Source organism: Schistocerca cancellata, chromosome 2 (assembly GCF_023864275.1).
Source record: "Schistocerca cancellata isolate TAMUIC-IGC-003103 chromosome 2, iqSchCanc2.1, whole genome shotgun sequence".
In the NCBI taxonomy this organism is placed as follows: domain Eukaryota; kingdom Metazoa; phylum Arthropoda; class Insecta; order Orthoptera; family Acrididae; genus Schistocerca; species Schistocerca cancellata.
In genome coordinates this window covers 7,940,607-7,965,318 of record NC_064627.1, presented here as the reverse complement: position 1 = coordinate 7,965,318, position 24,712 = coordinate 7,940,607, and the positions used below count along the sequence as shown (strand labels likewise).

Below are 24,712 nucleotides of genomic sequence, written 5' to 3'. Positions count from 1 at the left end.
GCCCCAGTGCCCAGTCACAGAGGAGCATTCTCCTCGTGACTCCATACCAGCCAGGACTGGAGCAACTGAATCACATTCTCCATCAGAATTTCGACTACCTCGCGTCGTGCCCTGAAATGAGGAATGTCCTACTCACTATCCTTCCCACCTCTCCCACAGTGGTATTCCACCACCCACTTAACCTAGACAATACCGTTGTCCATCCCTACTCAACTCCTGCTCCCAACCCCTTGCCTAATGGCTCATTTCCCTGTAATAGACCTAGATGTAAGACCTGTCCCACACATCCTCACCACACCACCTACTTCAGTCCAGTCACAAGCATCGCCTATCCCACCAAAGGCAGGGCTACCTGTGAAACCAGTCATGTGATCTAGAAGCTAAGCTGCAACTACTGTGCTGCATTCTATGTGGGCACGACAGTTAACAAGCCGTCTGTCCACACAAACAGCCACCGACACAGTGTGGCCGAGAAACAACTGGACCACCTCATTGTCGAGCACTCCACCCGACACAATGTTCTTCACTTCAATGACTGTTTCACAGCCGGTGCCATTTGGTTCCTTCCCCCCAACACCATATTTTCTGATCTGCGTAGGTAAGAACTCTCCCTGCAATGTATCCTATGTTCCCGTAACCCTCCTGGCCTCAACATTTTCAAGTCTTTGTCCTTACCCTCTAGCCCCTTCCCTGTTTCCTCTCCGGCACTACACAGTCCTTTAATCCAACTACACACCCACAGTCTTTTTACCTCTCTCCTTTTGTGCTAACCCTCCCCTACCCTCTGTCTAACCCAACTGCACACAGCTGCCCTACACTCTCCCCTACTTGTCCCTGTACCTCCCACAAGTAGCATTTTACCATCCCCCAAATCTTCCCTGCAATTCCTTCCCCTCCCCGCCCCAGCCTTACACTACTGCGCAGTTGTGTCTCCCTCATGTGCTGCAGCTTGCAGTGTGGCCTCAGCAGCCAGAGACTGCGATCATGTGTGTGTGTGTTCTATCTCCAACAAAGGCATCTACGCTATACGGTCAGAAGTGACTATCCTTTTCATAGCATTGTTACATTTCCTCCTGGATTTTACGTTGTAGAGGGATCAGTTATTATGATGCATTCTGAGGCATCAAGCTTTTATCAGTTTAGTACTGGAGGGAAGTGCGGCGAGTAAAAATTCTAGAGGGAGACCAAGAGATGAATACAGTAATCAAGTTCAAAAGGATGTAGGTTGCAGTAGTTATTCACAAATGGAGGGGCTTTCAGAGGATACAGTAGCATGGAGAGCTGCATCAAACTAGTCTTCTGACCGAAGACCATGACAACATCAGCAAAGTAATGCCCTTTCGAACAGTTTTTTGAGCTGAGGGAATTAAAAAAGTCATAGGGAGTGCGATCCAGCAAATGGGAGGGGGGGGGGGGGGGGTTTGTTAAACTGTGCCTGGTTGGACAAATGCCATCCTTTCTGAGAGGAGTTCCTACAAAAAGTTCATTCAGGAGGCAGATACATATAAAAGAGCAATTATTTTACTTTTGATTTGCCCATTTTCAGTCTCCAGACTTTTGATGTTGTGCTGTAGGATCATATTCCAAAATACACAATTCCCCACAGGTGGCACTGTTTTGAAGCATTCTAGCTACTTCTACAAGTGTTTCACAGATAAAGAGACACAATTGATTGTTGTTCTGCTCAGTCATTAGGTTTCTTGCAACACTCTTTGCCTGCCCACATCCTATGCTAAAACTTGATAAGCATGACAATCTTTACATTTAGTTTCCTACTGAATTCTCACCAACAAACAACGGTATTATTTCAGAAGACACTCCACTCTTTCGTCCGCACTGTCGTATGTCTCGAGGTCAAATGCCTTTCCATGCTAGCACTGTCTTCCTCTTCTTCTCAGCATGCTAAAATGAACATGTGACATCTAAACACTTATGCTCTCAGTGGGAAATGTACTCCATTAGCTCTTTGTCTTTTTGTAAATCGTGAAAGCAGTTTTGCCAAGCTCCACACACAATTTGATGGCACAGCATTGCTCGTGGTTTTGCCAGTTAAGTTCATAAAGTTCTTTACAAAGTAAACTTCACTTCATTAATATCAAAAGCACAGATTGCCACTCACCATACAGAGGAGGCACTAAGTTGCAGACAGGCACAATGAAAAGAGAGCTAGAAATCTTCAGCTTTCAAACTATCTTCATCAGAACTAGAAAACATACACATTCGCATAAGCACGACTCATAAACACATGACTACTGTCATTTCTAGCCTCCTTTGTGCGTGGAGATGACAGTGGACATACGTGTCAGAGTTGGGCTGGTGTGAAGTGTGCGTGTTCTAGTTCTGACGACGAATCTAGCTGGAGAGCTGAACATTCTTAGAATTCTTTTCATTGCATTTGTCTGCGACTCAATGCATCCTCTTTATGGTGAGGAACAATCTAAGCTTCCCATATTGTTATTATTCCACACTGGAGTTCCATTGTTTAAACATTCACTTCAGGTGCTCTCACTAAGTGTGTAACAATTGCAGTAAATTCAGACTGTATTGATTCAAGGGATGATACGGCATTACTGCTATGTGAAGAAGGGAGCAACAGAATTTAGTCTGTGCAGTGTTGCTGTTCACATTACTTTCCCAACACATTTCATACTTTTAAGGATGCAGTTAACTACTTTATACACTCTTTACACACTGTTCTTTATCATACTACTATACATTTGATATTTGAAGTTCCTAGAATTAATGAAGCACACATTAAGTACTTACCCTTTCCCACAAACTGGGCAGTGATGTGGTTTTTCTCCTGAATGTGTCAAAATGTGGTAATCTAAACTGCCTTTCGCTATAAAACTTTTACCACATACGTCGCATATGTAATTTCGCTCTCCTGTGTGTATCTTACGGTGGGTCTCCAACGTATGTTTTGTAGCAAAGCTAGAACAAGAAAAAAGTAGTAAAGTCAAGGAACAATGGAAAATGCTCCACTCAATACAAAACAATGAAGAAAAAAAAAATGAAATGACTCTGTGGCATCAGCCCCGTCTGGGGTTGTTCAGCTGCCAGTGCCAGTCTTTCTATTTGATGCTACTTGATGAATATGAGATAAAATGATGAGGACAACAGAAACACTTAGCCACTGAGTGAACCAAATCTGCGATCTGGTGGGGAATTGAATCCGGTACACCACCAATCTAGACGCAACGCTAACCAGCAGACTGTGAGGTGAAGAAAATACAGGTGCCTCAGATCAGGAAGGAAATGAAATAATCTTAAGTTTCACAAGCCTGAAGAGTATTATTGTTAAACAGTGTTTTTGGATTAAACAATATTACAATTAGTGCAACATCTCTTTTCACCATGTCTTTTTCCTACTTTGCTATGCTTTTTCATTATTAGGGTACAAAATGACTAACTTATCCTTATGTAAGGGGTTTTTTTTTTCCTTAATTATCATTACCAGTAACAAACTTTGTCAACTATTGTATTATTTATTTAGCGACATGTTTCGAGAGAATAACTCATCTTCAGGCTAAATGGCATAACAAAAACAATTTTACAATAAGGTCATACTGATGTTACATAGTCTTTTCATAAATGCTGTGGTTATCCTGTGGAAGAGGAGAAAACTTAGTAAGAGGCGATGTCACTTAGGAAGCTCGACTGATGTTTGCTTGAAAATGTTTTGTAGCTGTCACTCACTTTGTTCTTCTGCCGTGGCAGTCTCGTTGTAAAGCGCTGAGGTGTTTCCATTTCTGTGACTCTCTTGGTTTTCTTGGTCACTGTTCACAAATTTTCACTAATGTAACAGTAACTTGGAAACATGATAACAAACAAATCTGTAGTGCAGTGGACAATATGGCAGTCAAAATACAGCTGGTTTTGATTTGACTATCGATTTATGGATCTATGTGGTGTCAGATGGTTACGTGTCTTCTGCACATCTTGTTATTGTATTTCAGATGTAGGTTGACAAAATACATTACAAATTGAGCCCTATTACAATATTATTGAACACATCATGATATAAACTATTTATTTTACATATTTCTAAAGTATTGCTGGGGCTAGAGACAGACGACTGTCACATTATGTATCTTTTATTCTAAGAGTAATGTAGTGAAAATGGAAAAGAAATGTGAATTTTTGAAGTCCGTCATTTCATTCAGGATCTCGTTACTCCCCATGAGGCCATGGATGAATATTTCCATTTTTTCCAAGATGTCCATTTGCCAGCTATTTTCTAAATTATGTAGTACTTTGAGATCATTGTCTATTGTAACACTGTGTCCTGTTTCATTTATATGTTTCGCTATAGCTGATTTATTCAGTTTGCCAAGTCTGAAACAGTCAATTTGTTCTTTAAAGCGGGGATTAAAATTTCTTCCCTTTTGGCCAATGTAATATTTGTTGCAATAACTGCATGTAATTCTATAAATTCCTGCTTTGTTAAGTTTCTCTGTAGGATGTGAGATGTCATGTGTCAATTTCTTATTTAACCCATTAAGTCCCAAATTAATTTTTTTTTAAATTGATTTTTTTTATTCCTTAATTATAATGTAGAGAGTGTATGAACCACAATAAGTACAAAAATAGCCAAAGAATATTTATACATGCTGATATAATGGCCATCCTCAAAATAAGACACTGGGTTCTAACAGTATCGTATACCATACTAAACTGTATTTTAGTCTCAACAATTTATTTCTTGTGTAATGGTACAATACACTACACACAGTGTTACACGGTATTTAACATGATATGTCTTTAGTTTCCTGTTGCATTTATGTCTTACACATCTTCTCTGCGTGCTTCTTTTGCCAATCATATGACCAATTCCATCAAACCTGATGTCTGGTATCGCTCTCAACTGACTTGATGGGTATTCCACTGGACGTCCAATATTCGGTCTTCCAGTGTCCAGTTTCAAGTATGTAGCTGTAACAGCACATCTGAAATCCAGTAAACTCTGTGCATTTTTCCATGTATTAGTCTGTAGAAGAGCCAGGCATTTACGAGGGCCATTTCCAGCAAACGTGTAATAGGACCCAGTAAGATTTTTTCCCTCTAATTACCATATTTCACAACTAACCAGTCATGGTGGTCAACACCTCCCATGTACGTGTTATACGACTTCAAAACGGCTGGTTGTTGCACTTGTGTCTTCCTCCTTGCTTGTCTACTGTACCGCGTGGCTGCTCCCAAAGGTTCAACTTGGTCAAAATTTGTATCAATTGTAACGCATCTGTTGCCGTGCCATCGAACAAATAAAACTTCACCATTCCTGTCGAACTGGTAGTCATAGTTTCCTCGAACTGTCTTTTTCAGTTCGTTGCTGCTCAGTAGTGGACAGTCACCGACTCGATTCTCTCTGACAGTCCCAGTTGCTCGAAAAACCAAATTTCTCAGATGAATCAGAAGATCTCTACTAGTGAAGAAATTGTCAAAGCACAATTTTTCAATGCAGTCCAACATGTTTAGGACTACTCTTGATCACAATAGTAGGTCATCCCTTGCAGATTCTTCTGGATCCTTTCCACAGTATAAATCAAATTTGAAACAGTAGCCACTTGCCCCACAAAGAGATCACAACTTATAGCCAAATCTAATAGGCTTGCCTCGGATAAACATCCATCTGTAACTGTATTATTTACTAATGAGTAACATATTTATAAATATACTTACATAATACACTGTAAATTTCAAAGTAACTTCATATCCTGTAATTTGTATATAAAAGAGGGGTCGCTACTTACCTCAGCAACAAAATCTGGTAAAATTACCACGTTCTAAAAATAAAATACATCAGCAGTAGCAGAGTTCCATACTGGAACGTGCAGCAATACAAATAACTGAAATGATAACACCAAGTCCCAGTGTCCTATTTCGAGTACACCAAATTTTATAACAATGGAAAACAATGAATATAACTCCAATTGAGCTAACAATGCAAGTAGTTAAAAAAACACATTGTTGACTATAAATAATCGCAAAAAGATCTTTGACACATATTTCAAATATTACTAAATTGTGCGTGAAGTAAATACCTGTAATAACGAAAAATGTGCCTTAGTATTCAACAATCAATTAATGGTAGGATTTATTGCTTTTAATTTCCTCTAAGCATACATTTGTTATAAAAAGCATCAACAAATGACGTAGAACAGTAATAGATGCAAACTAATAATTTATTTATTTATGAATATGTGCTCTGACCTCAAAATAGGACACTGGTACTTAATGGGTTAAGTTGTTGTTGGTGGCAAAGGTGAACGTGATGTGTGTGTGTTTTTTAAACAGCTTGGCTATTTTGTCTGATATGGCACCTAAAGATGGTAATGTTATGTACTTGAGTTTTTGGATGTTGTGTGAGGAAATTGTGTCACATTTTTTGTTGTTATTTTTAGTTGTGCGTTGTGATAGTGTGTCTATCTCATGTTTGTGACAACCATAATTATGTGCAATGTATTTGATAGTGTTCATTTCTGTCTCATAGTTGGCAGCATTAAGTGGGAATTTCTGTGCTTTGTTTAAGAAGGATCTGTATGCAGCTTGTCTATGTGAGTTGGGATGTGTGGAAGATTTATGAATGACTGTGTCTGTATATGTTAGGATTTGGTCTATGTTACTTATTGTCATGTCTAGAAAATTAATTTTGTTATCTTTCTCAGTTCTATGGTGTACTGGATGTTGTGTAAATTATTGAATCTGTTTAACAGAGTTTCTATTTCTTCATCAGTTCCATTGTATACAATGAATGTGTCAATTTTTTGGTTTTTTTTCTCTAATTCTTCTGTGAAAGATGGTTGGATCCAGCTAGTCTCAAATTTTGGGATTAGTGGCTTCCTTGTGGTGAACCTCTGAGGTTTTAACTGTAGTTTGATTCTTTAACTCTACATTTGGCCCCCTTTCTTACTTGGATATTCATCATTTCTCTGCGGTTTGGATAGGAAATTGCTACATGGTCAATTTGGAATTCACCAATGAGTGAGTTGGGTGATCTCCATGTCATTTGTTTTGATGGTTTCTTCTTGAAATATGTTGACATGATTTTAAGGTTGAATATCCTGCAGAATTCGACCAATCTCATCCATTTTGATTAGTTCATTTATGTGCTGGCAAGTTTTCTATTCTTTTCCTGTATTTTCTTTCTTTGCCTAGCTGCGCCTTGAAATCGCCTAGTAAGATTTTGACGTGGTTTTGTGGAATTTTGGACAATATTTCTTCTAGTGTGAATAAGGCATAGCCAAATAAGCACCTGTGGATCAACTGACGGAATGAGGAAAATGGTCAACAGTCTTGAAGGCAGGAGAGAGGAAACCCCAATGGCAGAGAGGGCGGATGAACTGACTTAAATTCACTCTGCATCTGACTTGCAACAAGCGGCAAAGTGGTCAGCGTCTGATCACCAGAGGTGGAGCTAGAAATGTATGTTCTCGAACTATCCATTCCAGTCCTATGAAACTGGACTACAGTCAAAAACTTGTGATGATCAAGTACTATGAAGCATGACAGGAAACAAATTTGTACTCCAGGCGGTAACCAATCCACTGCTACCATCAACAGCACAACCAGACTATCGGATTCTGGGGAGTCTGGCATGACATGCATACAGAGGGAGTCTGACACCTCTGGCCAACTTCGCCCAAATACCAAAACATTTTTCGGAACATTAAGTATAAATTCTCTCTTGCAGGTAAGGAAGCTGTATGAACTAGAGAAAATCCTTAATGAACAAAAATTGGAAATACTGGTACTCCAAGAAACAAGACTGACCGACGAAAATGTAATGGGTTTCGGGAACTACAGACTTTTCAAAAGCAAAACAGACAAATGGATACTCAAAAATACACCACATTTAGGAGTTGGTGTTGCAGTCAAAACGAGTATACTCAACTCAGTAACTCACGTGGGGAACTGACTACTCTTGGGACAATTTTTTGTGGGAAGTCTGACTTTTGGTGTTGTAAGTGAGGTAAGTGTTTGATTTTCTGAGTTGACCTAGTTTCTTCATATGTTTTGCTTTAATTCTGTTGTAATTTTCATGTAGAGTTTAATTTACGACATCCTGAAAGAAAGGTACTTGAGATGGATGCGTGAGTGGTAGTAATTCTAAGTGCAATTTATATTCTGATGTATTGAAGTGGTTTTTCTTTTTGTACTGTTGTTTCACCTCAGCTTTCAACCATATTTTTTTCACCTTTCTTTTGAGCCAACTTGGCAGAGAAAGAACTTGGGGGTGAAATCCTCTTTCAAACAGACTTTGTTGAAGTTGGTGCTTAGGTTAGTTTTCAGTATTTTCATTTTTATGTTTTCGTGTGTCTGAAATACTTGAACAACTTGGCTTGTTAGTATAAAACTTGTTCTTTCACACAATTATTTCACATTTAATGGCAAAATATACAAACAAGATGTAGGCATAGCAATGGGAAGTCCTCTCAAGTGGAATCATTGCAGAAATTTTCATTAACCACCTTGAAAATAAACTTCTTAACAACAAAGACATAATAACCAAGAAAATAGTACACTACTGCAGATATGTTGATGACACATTCATTGTATACAATGGAACTGATGAAGAAATAGAAACTCTATTAAACAGATTCAATAATTTACACAACATCCAGTACACCATAGAACTGAGATAGACCAAATCCTAACATATACAGACACAGTCATTCATAAATCTTCCACACATCCCAACTCACATAGACAAGCTGCATACAGATCCTTCTTAAACAAAGCACAGAAATTCCCACTTAATGCTGCCAACTATGAGACAGAAACGAACACTATCAAATACATTGCACATAATAATGGTTGTCACAAACATGAGATAGACACACTATCACAACGCACAACTAAAAATAACAACAAAAAATGTGACACAATTTCCTCACACAACATCCAAAAACTCAAGTACATAACATTACCATCTTTAGGTGCCATATCAGACAAAATAGCCAAGCTGTTTAAAAAACACACACACATCACATTCACCTTTGCCACCAACAACAACTTAAATAAGAAACTGACACATGACATCTCACATCACACAGAGAAACCTAACATACCAGGAATTTACAGAATTACATGCAGTCATTGCAACAAATATTACATTGGCCAAAAGGGAAGAAATTTTAAACCCCGCTTTAAAGAACACATTGACTGTTTCAGACTTGGCAAACTGAATAAATCAGCTATAGCGAAACATATAAATGAAACAGGACACAGTGTTACAATAGACAATGATATCAAAATACTACATAATTTAGAAAATAGCTGGCAAATGGACATCTTGGAAGAAATGGAAATATTCATCCATGGCTACATGGGGAGTAACGAGATCCTGAATGAAATGACGGACTTCAAAAATTCACATTTCTTTTCCATTTTCACTACATTACTCTTAGAATAAAAGATACATAACGTGACAGTCGTCTGTCTCTAGCCCCAGCAATACTTTAGAAATATGTAAAATAAATAGTTTATATCATGATGTGTTCAATAATATTGTACTGGGGCACAAATTGTAATGTATTTTGTCAACTTACATCTGAAATATGATAACAAGATGTGCAGAAGACACGTAAACATCTGACACCACATAGATCCATAAATCGATAGTCAAATCGAAACCAGCTGTATTTCGACTGCCATATTGTCCACTGCACCAAACAGATTTGTTTGTTATCATGCTTCCAAGTTACTGTTACATTAGTGAAAATTTGTGAACAATGACCAAGAAAACCAAGAGAGCCACAGAAATGGAAACACCTCAGCGCTTCACAACGAGACTGCCACGGCAGAAGAAAAAAGTGAGTGAGAGCTACAAAACATTTTCAAGCAAACATCAGTCGAGCTTCCTAAGTGACATCGCCTCTTACTAAGTTTTCTCCTCTTCCACAGGACAACCACAGCATTTATGAAAAGACTACATCAGTATGACCTTATTGTAAAATTGTTTTTATTATGCCATTTAGCCTGAATATGAGGTATTCCCTCGAAACATGTCACTAAATAAATAAATAATACAATAGTTGACAAAGTTTATGACTGGTAGTGCTAATTTAAACAAAATACGTATTTCTGAAAACAAAGATGATGAGACTTACCAAACAAAAGCGCTGGCAGGTCGATAGACACACAAACAAACACAAACATACACACAAAATTCAAGCTTTCGCAACAAACGGTTGCTTCGTCAGGAAAGAGGGAAGGAGAAGGAAAGACAAAAGGATGCAACCGTTTGTTGCGAAAGCTTGAATTTTGTGTGTACGTTTGTGTGTCTATCGACCTGTCAGCGCTTTTGTTTGGTAAGTCTCATCATCTTTGTTTTTAGATATATTTTTCCCACGTGGAATGTTTTCCCTCTATTATATTCATATCAAAATACGTATTTCTTGAAACAGTCATGGTCGAAGAATATTCAAAATGGCTTCAAATTCTAGCATATCCTTAATCACAAAAGTTGTTGTGTTGGCAGAAGAGCCATCACTGTGTTACGAGGGGAGACCGAAATGCACGTGTTTTAACTCACGGAGGCTAGTGTGAGGAAGGAAGAACTATACTGACGTGAGATGTGGAACATGACAAGAAATGAGAGTTCTGAAAGCGGACGTAATTAGTTTGATACTTAACTTTAATCCATTAATGAGGAACGTCGCTCTTGACAGTACATGATTCACAATATTATCTGTTCAGAAGACATATAGTAACTGAATATGGTGCCTTGCTAGGTCTTAGGAAATGACATAGCTGAAGGCTATGCTAAACTGTCGTCTCTGTAAATGAGAGCGTACGTAGTCAGCGAACCATTGCTAGCAAAGTCGGCTGTACAACTGGGGCAAGTGCTAGGGAGTCTCTCTAGACTAGACCTGCCGTGTGGCAGCGCTCGGTCTGCAATCACTGATAGTGGCGACACGCAGGTCCGACGTATACTAGCGGACCGCGGCCGATTTAAAGGGTACCACCTAGCAAGTGTGGTGTCTGGTGATACCCATTTTCAGTTTTTAGAGTACAATTGGTGGCTGGTTTTGTTCTTCTCACACTTAATGTTTTTTCTCCTTTGTGTATAGCCACTAAATAACACACTGAACATGGCAATTAATTAACACAAACAAACCAGAAATTTCAAACAAAACCTAATAGTTTTCAATAAAAGTTAATATCTTTCAACCAAACATAACAGATTTTCAGTTGAATAAAGTTTAGTGTTTTATAAATATTTAATTGAACTGTACAATTTATAAGTTACAGTATTTGGATGGCAGCTGCTAAAGACAGACAAATGCTTCAAAAATAAAAGAAATATACCCATAACTTTGAGTTTCATAAACACAGCGAAAGTGTAAATACTCCAAAAACCTCATAGTGCATCTTGAAGAATTAAGTAATTCAGCACCAGTGAAACTAGTTGCCAAAATCGCATCACCAGTATTCATTCCTCTGGCTACATGCTTCAGATCGGGTCACTACTGGGTTATCAACACAAAGTCAAGAAGGGTAGTGTAGAAGCAGACCTAATAATGAATACGGAAATAGTAATATGGTTAAGATATATGGGGCATTCAAATGCAGCCCAGTCACTAATGCAGCCCAGTCACTAGTGTATAGTTACAGAAATGATTTTATTAACTCAAAAATGTAGTTATACACAGTAGACACACTCAAAAATAGTTGCCAAAACTGTTGGCATATTTATCCCACTGTGACACTAGCCAGTCGATTCCATCCTTGAAGAAACTAGTAGGCTGCTGTTGGATCCATGCCTGGACTCAGTCACACACTTCATTGTCCATTGCGAATCATCACCTGTGACAATATGCGACAGAAAGCCCTATTCCTCCATGTGATAATGTTGCAGATGACTCAAAGACAGTGCCATTCGAGTATTGCACTGTTCGACAGTCAGTTGGTGGGGAACCCAGTGCGCACAGATTTTTCAAAAGTTCCAGTTCTGATGCACTATAGCGTGGGCGGTGGTGGTGTAACCAATGGAACTTGTCCTCGGTGATTCTGCGATTGCCCAAAACTAAAGCATTCACTTCCGCAACCATTTCAGGAGTGATAACACGATGAGACTGTCCACGATGAGCATCACCTTCCAGTGACTCCTGCCCCTCAAGGAATCGTCTGCGCCATTCCACAACACTACGACACAGACTTGACTCACTGTACACAGCCTTCATGTGTCGATACATTTCACAGCCTTCAATTCCCTCCACCGCTAAAAACTGATTCACTCCTCGTTGTTCTCGTTTATTCACCTGCATGTTCGGTAGTGGATGATAATTTGTGTGACCAACTGCTCTTCGGCATGAAACCGCACTGCCGCTATGCAACATCAAATGGTGCACACGCGTCAATCTCTAGCAATAGATGGTGCCACAATACCCACAGTTACATGGTGCCATCTTATGTGTAAGGCAAAAAAGGTAGATGCACTGACCAGGTTTCATCTGAATGAACCTCATAGTATCAACAGCACAGTGAACTCATTATTGCAGCTGAGATAGACAGGAAACCAACATTCATCACAGTAGTGCAAGTTTATATGCCAACTAGCTCTACAGAAGATGAAGAGGCTGAGAGAATGTCTGACGAACCGTAGGCCTTGCCGTTGGTGAGGTGGCTTGTGTGCCTCAGCGATATGGATAGCTCTACCATAGGTGCAATGCAACGGAGGGTTTTCTGTTGAGAGGCCACACAAACGTGTCATTGTTTAAGGGCAGCAGCCTTTCCAGAAGTCGCAGCAGCAACAGCTGGATGATTGACTGATCTGGCACTGTAACATCTACCAAACCGGCTCTGCTATACTGATACCTAGGAACAACTGAAAGCAAGGGGAAACTACAGCTGTTATTTAAATACAGCTATACTGTATGGTTAAATGATGATGGCATCTTCTTGGATAAAATATTCTGGAGCTAAAACAGTCCCCCATTCGGATCTCTGGGCATAAAATACTCAGTCAGGAGAATGTTGTATGCCATCAGGAGAAATAAAACTGACACTATATGGCTTGCAGTGTGAAATATTAAATACTTTTTTGGACGGATAGGTCAGAAAATTTAATACTGGAAATGGACAGTCTGAGTTACAATAATGTACAGAAAGTTCTGATTGAGAATTATTATCTAGGAATACAGGAGATGACTCACCGAAAGGCAGAAGCATTGCGTCATCAGAAGTACACAAACAAAAGGTACATAGATTGGCTAGCTTTAAGAATGTATTTCCTTTCACAAGCTTGTAGGAGAAACATGCTTAGTTGACTGAGCACATTTTAGGAGACAGGCATATTCAAGTGTGTGTGTGTGTGTGTGTGTGTGTGTGTGTGTGTGTGTGTGTGTGCGTGCGCGCACACGTCCGTGCATATTTTTCCTACAAGTTTGAAAAAGGAAGTGCATTCTGAAAGCCAGCCAATCTCTACGCCCTTTTGTGAATCATCTCCTTTCTTCCAAAATAATTCATAGTTTGGAGTTAGGTATAGGGCTTATGGGCAGGTGAATACAAAATCAAATATAGGTAATAATAAATAAGAAAATAGGAATGCAGGTAAGCTACTGTGAACAGCACAATGAATGAAAATAGACATGAAGCTGTCAACCATCACAGCAGTACAATTTTATGTCACCTAGCTCTGCAGATTATTTTAGGCAATGATTGACCAAAACAGGGGAAAGAAATACAGTAGAATATGAATGGTAGCTTTCAGATATGAAATAGTAAAGGTATCAGAGGATGAAATATGGAAAAAGACAAGACCTAGTTAGAAATACTTGTATATGACAGGAGATATTGAATATAGTTGCTGAAACTAGAAAATATAAAAATGTAGCAAATGAAGCAGGCAAAAGGGAATACAAATGCCTAAACAACAATATTGACATAAAGTGCAGGAATGACTAAAGGACAAATGTAAGGATTTATAAGGATATATCACTAGGGGAAAGATAGAAACTGTCAACAACATGGTTAAACAGGCATTTGGAGAAAAGAGAAGCAGTTGTGTATGTTGTGACTCACCGATCTTTCAAACTGCCGCCGCACAGTTACGCGCGTCCTCTACATGCAGCGCTGTCTGCCAGCCATGCAGCAGCAGCGCCACCTAAGTGGCCAGCCAGCCAGCGGCTGCCACACTCGGACTCAGTTATGAATTGACTGTTAAAGTGTGCACACGTGTTACTTTGTTTACTTGATCTGTGACTTTTGTGTATTGCATCATCCTTGAAGTATATTTGTTCAACTTGAAGTTATAACAATTGGCAACGAGGTAATGAATTTTATTTTTCATCGTGGACCCACAGGTTTCCATGGCTACTTTAGAGCAACTCTTGCATGGTCTCATAGAGCAGCAAACGCTTCTCACAACTGCGATTCGTGATTTCGTCGCTGCATCCAATGCGGCGCATCTCTCATCGTTGTCTCTATCTCCTTTTCCTCCTTACGACGAGACGGCGGAAGATGGTCTGATTACGAAAAACATCTTCGACAGCACTTCTTGGCATTTCATGTCACAGACGACCAAACATGTAAGTCTCTGTTCCTTTCATGGATTTCACCAAAATGTATTGGTAGTTGTCGCAATTGGCTCCTTTGAAAGATCCTGCGTCTTTGTCCTTTGCTGAAATGTGCTCAGTTCTGTCCGTCTATTTTCAAAAGCATACGCATGTGGTAACCTCTCGTGTTGCCTTTTATCTTGTCAAAAACAACAGAATCAATCCTATCGCGCTTGGGCTGCTGAACTTCACGGCCTCATTCGAAAGTGTCAATTTGTTACTGAAGTTCACAAAGAATCCTACGCCGATTCCACGGTATGGGATGCTATTATCTGGTAGGAGCCCAACAGAGAAGTTAGGCAACGTGCCCTTGAGTTGGCAAATCCGACTCTAGATGAAGTCCTATCCATCGCTCAGTCTTTTGAAATTTCTCACGCAAATAGAGGTATGGGGTGACGTCAGGGAAGTACAACCTCTATGCGCTGTTGATGAATCGAGCGGCGTGTCCCCGCCGGCCGACGTGGCCGCAGTACGCTCCCAAGCGCAGCCTCGGCCTAACCGTAAACAAACCTCTAAGAAACTGCAGCAAACCCCACGGGGACTTACTTCCTGTCCACGGTGTTTTACGAAACATTCACAAGAGGATTGTCCACAACGATGGGCCGTGTGTCACACATGCAAAAAAAAGGGTCATGTGTCATCCGTTTGCATATCCGACCGCATACCCGATGTTGATGAACATGACACTGATTCTGCTTCTGTGTTGTCTGTCAATAGTACTTCTTCCCTTTCAGGGAAGTTATTCCTTACTTTCCAAATACTTGGTCGGGATGTTCGCATGCAGGTGGATCCTGGTTCTGCTGCCACTACCATAAATTCCCAGACGTATCTTCAATTGGGTTCTCCAATTCTGTCACCTGTCATTAGGCAATTACAGACTTACAATAAACAGAATATTTCTCTCTTGGGACAATCTGATGCTGAGGCATCTTACAAATCTGTCATTCGCACTGTTCCCATATTTGTGGTCGACCATAGTAACTCGGAGAATCTTTTTGGTTTCGATGCCTTTCATGTTTTTCGGTTCTCCATAGATGACTCTGTCAATATCGTCTCTGATGCTATTCCTTATGCTCAACTAGATTCCTTGTTGATGACATTTTCGTCCCTTTTTTCTCCTGGGTTAGGCCGTGCAAACGACTTTGAAGCTCATATCACGCTCAAAACCACTGCTCGGCCTAAGTTTTTTCAGGCTCGGCCCATTTCTGTGGCCCTTCATGATCGGATAAAACAGGAGCTGGATCGTCTCACTGCTTCAAGGCTCTTGCTTCCTGTCACTTCCAGTGAGTGGTCCTCTCCTGTCGTTGCCGTTGATAAGCCAAATGGTGATATTCGTCTATGTGGCGATTTCAAAGCCACTGTAAATTCTCAATGCCTCATCGACACTTACCCTATGCCTCAACCTGAAGAATTGTTCACTAAACTTGCTGGAGGCCAGTATTTTTATAAACTTGACCTGTCAGAAGCTTATCATCAACTTCCTCTCGACACTGCTTCCCTGCAGCTTCTGGTCTTTAACACGCCTTTCGGCCTCTATCAGTACCAACGCTTGCCATTCGGGGTTGCTAGCGCCCCTGCTCTCTTTCAGCGATTCTTGGAACAATTATTGCTCACTGTCCCTGGGTGTATAAATTAGGAGGACAACATTGTTGTCACTGGCTCCACCACTGAAGGACATCTTCAAAATCTCCGCACACTTTTTCATGTCTTACAGACTGCCGGTCTTAAGTATAATATTCAGAAATCACAATTTTTTCAGGCATCTATCACGTACTTGGGGTTTCAAAGCCCTCGGGATGAGATTCGTCTGCTTCAGCAAACTGTCACTGCGATCGATGCCCTTCCTCACCCTACATCTGTTAAGGAACTGGAGGCCTTCTTGGGGAAAATAGCATACTATCACAAGTTTTTACTGTCTGCTGCTTCGGTGGCTCAGCCATTGCATCGCCTGTTGCATAAAAACGTGCCTTTTCACTGGTCCGCATTGTGCGATGCGGCTTTCCCGAAATTGAAGACTATGCTGAAACAGGCCCCATGCCTGGCTACTTATCGACCTGGCCAACATCTTGTTCTTGCCACAGACGCCTCCCAATACAGGGTCGGTGCAGTCCTTGTGCACCGATTTTCTGACGGTTCGGAACAACCCATTGCTTATGCCTCCAAAACGCTCACGGATGCCCAACAATAGTATCCTCAAATTGAGAAAGAAGCTTTGGCCATTATTTATGCTCTTCATAAGTTTGGTGTTTTTCTCTATGGCTCAAAATTTCATCTTGTTACGGATCACAAACCACTTGTTTCCTTGTTTCATCCATCAACGTCACTTCCCGACAAGGCTGCACACCGCCTCCAGCGTTGGGCTCTTTACTTGTCCCGTTTCAATTATGAGATTCACTTCCGGCCAACGGCTCAACATGCGAATGCTGATGCTTTGTCTCGCCTTCCCATGGGTCCTGATCAGGCATTCGATAGGGACGAACTTTTGTGTTTCCACCTGGATGTTGCCGAGCAGCGGGTTGTGGATGGGTTCCCCATCAGGGACCGGCTGGCGGCTGCTACCCTCTCCCGGGTTTTACGCTGTATTTAGAAGGGTTGGCCGGATCGTCCATCCGCTAATACTTCTGATCCATTGCGGAACTACTACGCTTTGCGTTACTGCCTCACGGTGAGGGATGGTGTTATCTTCCTTTCCACCGACAATGCTTCGCCGCGTGTTGTGGTACCTGCATCTTTGCATGCTTCGGTCTTGCGCCTCCTTCACCAAGGGCACTCGGGTGTCTCTCGCACAAAATCTCTAGCGTGCTGTCATGTGTACTGGCCCGGCATCGACTCTGAAATCACACACATGGTCGCTGCCTGCGGCCCTCATGCATCACAGGCCGCCGCCCCGAAGTCATCTTTGTCACCGTGGCCTTCGCCTGAGAAGCCCTGGGAGCGTATTCATGCTGACTTTGCAGGACCTTTTTTAGGTACTTATTGGCTTCTCGTAATTGACGCCTACTCTAACTTTCCTTTCATTGTCCGTTGCATGTCACCTACCACTGCAGCAACCGCCAATGCTCTAGCTCGCATTTTCTCTTCGGAAGGCCTTCCCTCTACTCTTGTTACTGATATAATGGTCCGCAATTTGCCTCTTCCGATTTTGTGGATTTTTGTGCCCGTCACTGCATCATGCTTGTCATGGCCCCTCCGTTCCATCCACAGTCAAACGGTGAGGCTGAACGAATGGTCCGCACATTTAAGGCTCAGATGAGGAAACTCCTGACTTCTTCTGCTGCTGATGATTCGCTTCTCCAATTTCTGGCTTCTTACTGTTTCACCCCCATGGGCGACCACAGCTCGGCTGAGCTCTTACATGGTTGACAGCCCCGCACGCTACTTCATCTTCTGCGGCCTTCCACCTCACGGCCGCGGGTGCCTTTGCTTTGCCGGTTCACTGCCGGCAACCTTGTATGGGTACGGGGATATGGCAGGCGGCCAAAATGGAGTCCTAGCCGCATCTTACGACACCATGGCCGATGCCTGTATGAAATCCAGACGGACACGGGTGTTGCAGTGCGTCATTCTGACCAGCTTCGGCCTCGTGTGCCGGCAACGCCTGTTCCGGATGCCGCTACACCACCTTCAGCTCTACCTGATGCTCGGGATCCTGGACTCTCTCATTACTCACAACGCACTCCTCTCACCATCATATCAGTGCCAGCACAAGAACTGACGCCACCAGGAGACATGCCCATGCAGGAACCAGATGACCATCATCTGTCAGAGCAACTCTACTCGCCTCCTTCTCCTACGGATACGGACACATAGCCCATGTCTCCTGTTAAAACAAACGGACTTGCCGCAACGGGCAGTTTGGTGCACGGGGCCCCAGCAGATTCGACCCCCACTTCTCCTGTCATCTCGACCCGTTATCATCGGGGACACTTCCATCCGTACGGGAAGCCTCGTCCTCGAGACTTTACAACCAGTCAAACAACACCTATGGACGTTAGCAATCTACAGGCCACCTCCATCAAGACCTGTGCAAAAACTTCAGAGGGGGGAAAGTGTTGTGACTCACCGATCTTTCAAAGTGCCGATGCGCAGTTACGCGCGTCCTCTACATGCGGCGCTGTCTGCCAGCCATGCAGCATCAGCACCACCTAAGCGGCCAGCCAGCCAGCAGCCGCTAGCCTCGGACTCAGTTATGAATTGACTGTTAAAGTGTGCACACGGCTTACTTTGTTTACTCGATATGTGACTTTCATGTATTATGTCGTCCTTGAAATATGTTTATCAACTTGAAGTTATAACAGTGTGCATATCAAGAGCTCAGATGGAAATCCAGCCCAAAGCAAAAAAAGCTGAAAGATGGAAGGAGTATATAGAGGGTCTATTCAAAGGAAATGAACTTGTAGGTAATATTGTAGAAATGGAAGAGGATAAAGAGGAACTTGAAACATGAGATGTGGTGCACCAAGAAAAATTTGACAAACCTCTTAAAGACCTAAGTCAAAACAAAGCCCCAGGAGTAGATGACATTCCATCAGAACTACTTATAGCCTTGGGAGAGCCAGCCATGACAAAAATATCTGGTGTGCGAGATGAGAGAGAGAGGTGAAATACCTTCGGACTTCAAGATGAACATAACAACTCAAATACCAAAGAAGGTAGGTGCTGACAGATTTGAATATTACTGAGCTAGCGGTTTAATAACCCATGGTTGCAAAATACTAACATGAATTCTTTACAGAACAATGAAAAAACTGTTAGAAGCAGATACTGGGGAACAGTACGGAATACAGAGCATTGTAGAAACACACGAGGCACTAGTGACTGTACAACTTATCTTAGAAGAATGTCAAGGAAAGGCAAACCTACATTTATAGCATTTGTAGACTTAGAGAAGGCCTTTGACAATGTTGGCTGGAATACTCTTTTTGAAATTCTGAAGGGAGCAGGGGTAAAACACAGCAAGTGAAAGGCTATTTGCAACTAGTATAGAAACCAGACAGCAGTTATACGAGTTGACGGGCATTAAAGGAAAGCAGTGGTTGTAGCCTATCCCCAATCTTATTCAATATAAACAGACACTGAGCAAGCAGTGAAGGAAACCAAAGGAAACTTGAGTAGAAATTAAAGTCTAGGGAGAAGAAATAAAAACTTTAAGGTTTGTCAATGACATTGTAGGTCTGTCAGAGACTGCAAAGAACACGGAAGAGCATTCGAACGGTATGGAAAGTGTCTTGAAAGAAGGATATAACATGAACATCAACAGAAGCGAAACAAAGATAGTGGAATGTAGTTGAATTTAATCAGGTGATATTGAGGGAATTAAGACTAGGAAATGAGACACTTAAAGTAGTGGATGAGTTTTGCAGCTTGGGCAGCAAAATAACTAATTATGGCTGAAGTAGAGGATATAAAATGTAGACTGGCAGTGGCAAGAAAAACATTTCTGAAAAAGAGAAATTTGCTAACATCGAATATAGGTTTAAGTGTTAGGAAATCCGTTCTGAATGTACTTGTATGGAGTGTAAACAGTTTAGACAAGAAGAGAATATAAGCTTTTGAAATGTAATGTTATGGAAGAATGATATGAAGAGGTACTGAGTTGGGAGACAAGAAATATGTGGTACAACTTGACTAGTAGAAGGGATTATTTGATAGCACACATTTGAGGACACCAATGGATCACCAGTTTAATACCGCAGGGAAGTGTTCAGTAAGTCCAAGAGCTAAATACAGATGCAAGCTAAGAAGGATGCAGGTTGCAGTAGTTATTTGGAGATCAAAAGGCTTGCACAGGATGCAGTGGCATGAAGAGCTGTATTAAACCGTTGTTTGGACTGAATAACAACAACAACAACAACAACATGATGCAGTAAATGAAATTATTCAGATAAATGAGATGAAAATTTAAGTGAGGCTGGATTCCATTGGCAATCATTTGCTCAAAAGCCACAGTATTAGTATTGTATACAAGAAAATTGACAGCATCGGTCATACAAGGTTTAAAATTATTTATTACAAACATTTATTCAAAATTTATTCATTAGCTGCTATATTTTCTTCTGTACCAACACCATGTTGAATTTGTAATATGTGCTTTTATTACACATTTTTTAAGAGTAATATTTAGACAAGATTTGTCACACAGCGACTGAAACCAATTTCAATTTTAAATGATTTCAAACCTTTTATAACCAATGCTGTGAATTTAATTGTTTACAATATGAATATTTAACCATTAAGAATGACTGTAATTCGGTAGCAGGAAAATGAGAGAAGTATCGACAGTTTGAGAACACAGACTGTGGGAAAAGAATGAGAGAATTTTGCACAGAGCATAATTTAATCATCGCTAATGCTTCGTTTAAGAATTGTGAAAGAAGGTTTTATATGTGGAAGAGACATGGAGACACCAGAATGTTTCATACTAATTGTATAATTGTAAGATGGAGATTTTGGAACCAGATTTTAAACTGTAAGGGATTTCCAGAAGCCAATGTGCACTCTGACCATAATTTATTTAAGGTTTAGTCTGCAGTTGTGGCTTGGGTAAATTGAAGGAACCAGAGGTTGCTGAAGAGTTTTAGAGAGAGCATCAGACAATGATTGACTGAACCACGAGAATGGAATACTATACAAGATGAATGGGTAGCTTTAAAAGACAAAATAAGGAAGACAGTAGAGGATCAAGTACAGGGTGGTGCAAAAGTCACTGGGCAGTTGGTTGAAAGAAAACAAATGTAACAACAAGACATAGTAAAGTACAAAGTTATAGCATGTTAAGTTGTTGTTATCAAAGGATGACAATTATGCCTTGTCAAGTTGGTGTACAATGCAATGACAAACAAAACAAACATAATAATCAAATTAGTAATTTGTTGAAAGCGTATTCTGAGAGACGAGCTTACACCTTTAGTTTTTTTGAATTGTCACAATGTTAACAAAAGAAGAAAGGATTTTCATATTAAAAACATTTTATAACAGTGGCACCACTGCAGTTGTTAATGAATAGAGAAGACACTTTAGACCAAAACCAGTGTATGGCATGTGAGATAGATTTGAAGTACATGGATTTGTTATGGATGCACTACGATCTGGTCCCAACAACAGCGATAACTGAGGAAAAGGAGTTGTGGGTACATTTAGCTGTTACCCAAAGTCCGTGAAAATCAATTAGACAATTAGCAACTGAGCTGGATTTATCACAAAGTTCAGTGCAAAGAATGTTACACAAACAAACAATCCATGTTTATGACATGAGTTACTTGAAGATGATCAAGATCGACATCTCCAGTTTTGTGAACTGATGCCCGTGCAACAGAAACATGATCCCAACGTATTCACAAAAACTGTGTAGTTTGAGGAGCTAAATTTTAAGTTAAGCAGGCAAGTTAACAGGCATAACTGAACATACTGGTGTACTGAAAACCAAAATCTTTTGTTAGAACCACCACTAAATCAACCTGGTGTATTTGCAGCTCAATATCATTGCCTAGGACCATATTTTTTTGAAGTAACAGCGACCAGAGATAACTATTTGGATATGCTTCAGAATTACACCGTACCAAGATTTAGGACACGTGCTGAAAACTTTTAAGACATTTACTTTCAACACAATGGTGCTCCCCCACATTTTGCCACTGCCGTCCACGATTATTAAAACAAAACTTTGGAAATAAACACAGTTGTTGAAAGGCCAGATATTGACATGCCTCCACATTCACCAGGTATCACGCCATGGGGTGTCGTCAAGGACTGTCTATCCTCAAAAGCCTCAAACCAATGCTGCACTAAAAGACTACATCATGATGAACTTCGTGATTTGGACAGTGATACCACATCATGCCACAAAGTAACAGTGTTCCAAAAAGACTTCAAAGACATATTAATGAATATGGAAAAAATCTGAACATTTTTTAAAGTCTTGTCTGTATTTGTAATACAACATAAACTCAGATATACTGAATTAAACTGATGACAAGATAAATTACAAAAACACAATGAATATAGCAGGTGAAAGGAAAACCACAGGTCTAAAAAATGAGACTGACAGAAAGTGCGAAATGGCTGAGCAGATACAGCTAGAGCACAAATGCAAGGCTGTAGAATCATGCATCAGTAGGACAAATTAAAGTGAATTTGGAGAAAAGAGCTGCAACTGTATGAATATCAAGAGTTCAGATGAAAATCAAGTATTATGCAAAGAAGGGAAAGGTGAGCTGAGTATACAGATGGAACTGTCAATATTCATGAATATGAAAGAAACAATCATGCGAAGTAAGAAGGTCTAATAAACATGGGCTCTAAAATGCATAACTTTAGAGCTACAAGCACTACTTCAACTTCAATACTGTGAAACAAATCTCTTCTTTTGCAGTCTCTTCGCTTGCCATGTTTTGGCAGGTGGTAGTATGGACCAAAACTATAAGAAATTGTCTAGTAGTGTACAGAAAATTCTAATTGAGAATTATGAATTATTTAGGAACAAGGCAGATGACTCAACAAAAATCAGAAGTGCTGAGTCATCGATAGGAACACATACAAAAGGTATAGTGTTCTGCTAGCTTTTGGAATGAAATTCCTTTTTCAAGCTTGTAGTAGAAACACACACACACACACACACACACTCTACTGGGTGGGGAGTGAGGGGACAGTGAGTTACCTTCGAGTTAGGCCATGGAGATTACAGGAGGGATGGCCAAAAACCTAAGGTGACTCTCACCCCAACCCCCCCCCCCCCTCCCCAACACCAATAGTGATATATATATATAAACATTTCCCGGGAGCGGAAAGACTTACCTTAGGGGGAAAGAAGAACGGGTACACACTCGCACACACACACATATCCATCCACACATATACAGACACAAGCAGACATATGTCTGCTTGTGTCTGTATATGTGTGGATGGATATGTGTGTGTGTGCGAGTGTGTACCCGTCCTTTTTTCCCCCTAAGGTAAGTCTTTCCGCTCCTGGGACTGGCATGACTCCTTACCCTCTCCCTTAATACCCACATCCTTTCGTCTTTCCCTCTCCTTCCCTCTTTCCTGATGAGGCAACAGTTTGTTGCGAAAGCTTGAATTTTGTGTGTATGTTTGTGTTCGTTTGTGTGTCTGTCGACCTGCCAGCACTTGCATTTGGTAAGTCACATCATCTTTGTTTTTAGATATATTTTTCCTTCGTGGAATGTTTCCTTCTATTATAACCATATATATATATATATATATATATATATATATATATATATATATATATATATATATATATATATATGTGTGTGTGTGTGTGTGTGTGTGTGTGTGTGTGTGTGTGTGTATGTATGTACATCATCCCATCAAAGAAATTTTGTAGTTATGGCAAAATCTAACCAAAGATTTTTATGAAGAAACTTGGTATGCATCTAAACTTTAACACATTGGTTAAAAAATATTTCATCAAATTACTACATAGTTATAAGACAAAATAAAAAAAAGGCCATTTAGTATACACATAAAAATTAATAAAGGAAGACAATACTCAATTAAAAAAATCAAAGTACAGAGAAATGTCGTATCATATGCCAATTTTTTTTTAATTGACAAAATCAGGCTCAAATGGGAAAAATAAGAGGAGGCCTTTAATCCTGACCTTAAAAATACTATAATAGTAATTTAACTGTCAAAATATTAAAATATTGTGGGGGGAGGGGGAGGTTGCATGCTTGAAGAAAGGGTGTTAAAGGAAAGGAGGAACTAAATATATGATAAAACTTACAAAGTCATGATTTCAAGTATTAATAGAATCATAAAAAGTTACAACCATACAGAACTAAGGGACATTGCCCCGAAGAAGCTACAGAACTTACAGGAATGTTAAAAACTGAGATCATAATAATTGACAGTCTAGCATACAAGGCATTTCTTATTAAAAAATAAATAAAGATAGAACACAGACGCCAATATACAGATATATAGAATGTAATCAGGGTTACTGATGAGAAATCAAAAACTGATGAGGACCATATTTACATTCAATCCTGATACTGCCCAAAAATGGGGGATATGGTTAACATAAGTCAGTTATAAAGAGAACAATATTAATATTACATCAATTTGGAAATTTGGTGAAGAAAACTATTCAGGAAAGATGACAGCTAGTGTTGATATACAGTGTTCAT

At 40.3% G+C, this 24,712-nt stretch overlaps 1 protein-coding gene across 2 annotated transcripts in view; it reads right to left on the bottom strand.

Moving 5' to 3' along the window:
- Positions 1 to 24,712, bottom strand: part of LOC126161295 (zinc finger protein 879-like) — a 320,538-nt gene that overhangs the window by 106,786 nt on the left and 189,040 nt on the right. For both annotated transcript variants that reach the window (XM_049917035.1, XM_049917036.1), the window contains one exon: positions 2,767 to 2,934. In XM_049917035.1, coding sequence (XP_049772992.1) covers positions 2,767 to 2,934 — 168 coding nt within the window. The remainder of the gene's footprint in view (positions 1 to 2,766; positions 2,935 to 24,712) is intronic.